The 4,746-nt window shown below is 41.7% G+C and overlaps 1 protein-coding gene across 4 annotated transcripts in view; it reads right to left on the bottom strand.

The window, feature by feature from the left end:
• LOC108798611 (serine/threonine-protein phosphatase 2A regulatory subunit B'' subunit beta-like) overlaps positions 1-4,746 on the bottom strand; it is a 56,959-nt gene that overhangs the window by 7,423 nt on the left and 44,790 nt on the right. For all 4 annotated transcript variants that reach the window (XM_018570368.1, XM_018570369.1, XM_018570372.1 and 1 more), the window contains exons 6-9: positions 4,438-4,524; positions 3,590-3,743; positions 2,686-2,734; positions 452-541 (exon numbers count right to left, since the gene is read on the bottom strand). In XM_018570368.1, coding sequence (XP_018425870.1) covers positions 452-541; positions 2,686-2,734; positions 3,590-3,743; positions 4,438-4,524 — 380 coding nt within the window. The remainder of the gene's footprint in view (positions 1-451; positions 542-2,685; positions 2,735-3,589; positions 3,744-4,437; positions 4,525-4,746) is intronic.

Raw genomic sequence — 4,746 nt, 5'->3', positions numbered from 1 at the left:
TGTGTGAAACGGAGGGCGTGCCCCCCCCCCCCCTCAATTTATTGGAACAGGATTAAAAGAACTAAGTTGCCAGCTATCCTCTTTACAATCAAAATTACCCAAAAAGACCATTCTGAGACATAGACACCCCCAAGTAAATTTTATAAGGTCCTGTGGCAAAGTGCTCAACTAAAAAAAATCCCCCCTTGTTAGATGCCATTTGCTATAGCATGCTCATGAAGGGGGTTAAGACGGCAAACAGCAGTTCTAGAAAAGGACTGCAGCCTAAAATTAACTTGGGAGTGTGTAGGCAAAAGATTCGATTCCTGGCTGGTTTCCTTTGCCATAGCACCCAAATACCGATTTTTTTTGGCAAAATCGTTCATTCTTAGTTACAATTCTCTTATCCCTGAATTAAACACCATGCAGATATGGAAGTAGGGTAGGGGTAAAAATCGACTTTAGGAGTCACCTTGTTCGTGTTCTCTTGTCTTCTTCAGATAATAGAAACCATACAAAGTCAGCGTAGCTTATCTTCCCCTCCTTTGGTGCTTTACGACCTCTGGCAGAAGTAAGAACATTTAGCAATAAGTAACATTTCTATGGTCTCTCTCTTATATATATATATATAAAAAGCCACGACCAAGGCTCTTTCACATGGCCAATCTAGGTAAGGATCATATGGTCGGTGACTGTTATGCTCACCATACATGTTACAATCTGATTGTACCATTTCTGTACAACTTTAGATTTACCAAAATTTGGTAATTGGATTTTTTTAGGCTGCTCCTCAAATTATCCAATCTGTAACCAATCAAGCGGGCCCTTGTACTACATACTTGTTGGTAGATTGTACAATCACATTAAGTCGATGAACCTTGGAGTCACCATACAATCTGACCATACAATCCTTGTACAGACAATTTTAGATTTAACAAATCTATGTAATATGAGGACCTACCTAATCCGTCCAATTTGTATCCACTCAGGCAGGTCCTTCACTACATAGTTGGTTTTCTACAGTCGCATGGAAACATGTGGAGAGCTTTAAGGTGACCCATACACCTGCCGATTATCGTACGATAATCGCGGGTGATCCCACGATCGTACAATAATCGGCAGGTGTATGGGCAGCGTGCGACTTCTACTGTAAGGTCGCACGACATTAGTCTTCCAAGCACGCTTGAAAACCTGCCGAAAACCGTACGATTTTTGGCGGGTTAGTGGCGTGCTCGGGAGACTAATGCCACATGCGCCTGTGTGCGCAAGCACACACTGCCCGCTCAGCACTGCAATCGGAAGCCCTCTCCTCAGCGGGGAGGGCTTGAGATGATCGCGAGTACGATCTGCACGGCCGAGTGTCTGCACGGCCATCTAAAGCTTGTCTGCATAAGGCTGGGCACACACCTTACAACCATCGCAAGACTTTTGTCTTGCGATGGTTGTAAGGTACTTTTAAAAAAGCGTACAATCTGCCTATCTTGCATAGGCAGATCGTACTTGCGATGATCGCAAGCCACGCCCCCTGCGGGGCGGGCTTCCGATGACCACAATGCTGAACGGGCAGTGTGCGCTTGCGCACACCGGCCCGTCCGGCTTTTCTTACGAACATGCTACACACCCGCCGAACATCGTACGATGCTCGGTGGGTTTGCAAACATGTTCGTAAGTTTAAAGTAGTGCGACCTTACAGCAGTAAAGGTCGCACGGCTTCCACACACCTTACGATAATCGTACGATCGCGGGATATCGTACGATTATCGTAAGGCGTGTGGGGACCTTTAGGCTACATTGGTCTGTTTGGCCAAGAGCATTGCAAAGACATTCAACAGGACAGTGTTATCACAATTCTTACTAGAGGTGCAATGAAATGAAATTGAGACCGAAAAACTGCAAATAGAAAAAAAATTTTGGTTTCAGCCTGACTTTTTTTTAAAATATTTTTTATTTTCTAAACTTCACATTTTTTTAATTTAAATATTTTTATTTAACTTTAATGCTGGGCGCTTCGGTGAAATATCAGGGGTCTAAACAGACCTCAATCCGCAATCCTCAATCTTTCTGCAGCCGCAGCACTAAATGAACAGGAATCCTCTATACTGAGTGTTTGCTCATACATTGTGGCTATAGTACGAGTTACTTACTATGTACACAATCATGAATGAATAGGAAGTGCTTTAGATCACTTCCTAATCATTTATAACTGTACATAGTAACTCATACTTTAGCCATTTACAAACATTCAGCGATCAGTGAGTGAGTGAGCGGTGCGGGGAGGAGAGTTTGGTCTCAGTTGACAGCCAACTCCTCCTTCACTGCCAGCTAGGCCTCCTGTGACAGCCGACTCCGCCCCTACACCTCTCCTGATCTGTTACAGGAGGCTGAGCGGGGCAGTGCGGGAGGAGAGCTCCGCCTCCTATGACACGCTCATACCCCTCTCCTCCCTGCTCGGCCTCCTGACAGTTTCTCTCCTCAACGCTGCTCTGTGTCAGCGGGGAAGAGAAACGAAGAATGCACTGCAATTTCGACTGAAAGATGGCACTTTCGGCATTTTGCCCAAAGTGCCATTTTCGGCTGATCTGTTTCGGCAGCTGAAATTTCGGTGCATCCCTATTTACCAATTTTTAAAAACCAAATGTCATTTTTCAGACTTTTTTTCTGCATTTAGGACATTTTATGTTCCATTAACATTCATATTCTATTTACCGTGTTACTGCTCCTGAAAATATTCTTTCAATGATTCTGCTAGATATGGCTGTGGGTAAAAAAAATAAATAAAATGCATTACCTTAGTAGGGTTCTAAATTTATCTGCAAAAATGTTTAACATAAAAAGCATAATTTTCCTTATAATTAGGGAGCACAATTCATCAATACATTGGAACAGACCTCCAATAGGTATAGGTAGGAGCATCCTGTACTGTCAACTCCACAAAAGGGTCTATATATAAAATGTTTATACCCAAGGGTCACACAGCTTTCAAAGATTCATACTTTTTTGTAACCGAAAAAATATTCTGTTTTAAGACATTTATAAATAGACCCCAACATGTAGACCAGTACTTACAAAAAAATGTATGCAAGTCAATGCCATAACAAAGCTATTACACCCTGTGTTCATAGGTGCCTTACGCCTTTCAGCACCATGGACATGCAATTTAAAAATCAAATTATAAATCACACAAGCTAGGTGTACTATGTTAAAACAGCTTTTTTTTTAAATAATGGTTTTAAATTGATTATGATTCTTGTTTATACTCAGCAGTACCACCAAGAGGTTCACCAGTAAGACACTGGCGTGATAATTCTGCACAATTATCAATGTGTTAACCATATTTTGCCCACAGGCTTCAAGTAGATCTGTATAACGGTTAGAAAGAGTATCTGATTGGTGGTCATGTTGAACACAGTGTTTTTATTTAGAACAGGCTGATAAATGAGGAATGTGCAGCTGTTCTGTTTTAGACAGCTTGTGTTTATTCTAGCTTGATAGATGTGAACTTTCCACAGTGTACCCAATACTTTGAAAATTAATGATCCAGACAAGTGTACATGATATGAAAGAAGAAAAGAAAAAAAGAAAAACAAAAAAGAAAAACAAAAACACAAACCATGATCATTGTGCTTGGAAAGGTCCTGCTCATCAATGTACAAATCATGGTCTGTATCCAGCTCCCAGAATTTACAATAGATGACATAGAAATGTTCATATGAAAAATAATCTGTAGATTGGTTGATGTCTTCCTCCTCCAGCAATGCCACGTGCTAAAAATAAAATAAAATTGTATTTGATGCGAGAACTGCAGTCTCAAGTTTCATTTGCCACCTTCTGCCTGTCCACACATTTAGCCAGACCAGAGGACCCATGAACACCGCAGGGTTATTTCATTTTGCTGGAAAATGGTGCAAGTGGGCCCTGATCCTCCCCCTCTTCTATGGACAGTGAAGGACACCACAAATATCTTCCAAGTATTGTGGTGTTTGTGGCACTCCAGGAAAAAAATTCCTTGCCAGTTTTTTTTAATGGAAGACAACTGTTCTATTAAGGGAGCTCAGAAGTACAGTTGGGGCAATGGGAAGACAAAAAAAACATTCCTCATCAAAACTAGGGATAAGCTTGGATTTGCACCAAAAGTTCATCCAAACTCTGAAAGCAAGCTTTCAGTGCCATCCCAATCAGCTGCGGCTGGGGCATTCTCCATGGGATGATGGTGACATAATTGACTTGGTGACATAATTGACTTTGTGCCATATATGGTCAATGTCATTGTGGCCATATAGGGTCAAGGTCAGCAGCATCACACCCCGTTGCTCACATGCAGCTGTGGGACAAGGTATGCACTGGCTTTAGCTGATTGGGCCAGCACTGACCACTTTCTTTTGGGTTCTGAGCTCGAGTTTGGTCCAATTCCAAACCAATTCCTAATATCTGTATCAAGACAAAAGCATTTGGTCTTACCTGTAGAAGGTTACTCTTCCCGAGTTCTCCACATGTTATGCGACCAGACCATGATCGATTTACATTATAAAATATCCTTTGAACAACCTGTAAGGGAGAAGCAGAAACAATAATTTCTGAATGTTCACTGGGAAAACTGTCAGCCATCCACACACCTCTAGAAAACAATTTATCAAATTTTGGACAGGGTGTGAATTGTGTTAGAACCTCCACTATTTTATCTTGGCCATTTCTGTAGCACTTGGGGAGCTTTTTAACCTTGCTTCAATGTTTAGTCACAGAAAGGAAACAGCATCATTCCATCAGACA

Source organism: Nanorana parkeri, unplaced genomic scaffold (assembly GCF_000935625.1).
Source record: "Nanorana parkeri isolate BGI_ZX_2015 unplaced genomic scaffold, ASM93562v1 scaffold1522, whole genome shotgun sequence".
Classification (NCBI taxonomy): domain Eukaryota; kingdom Metazoa; phylum Chordata; class Amphibia; order Anura; family Dicroglossidae; genus Nanorana; species Nanorana parkeri.
The sequence above is the reverse complement of the archived record's forward strand: the minus strand, read 5'-3'. Positions and strand labels throughout refer to the sequence as shown.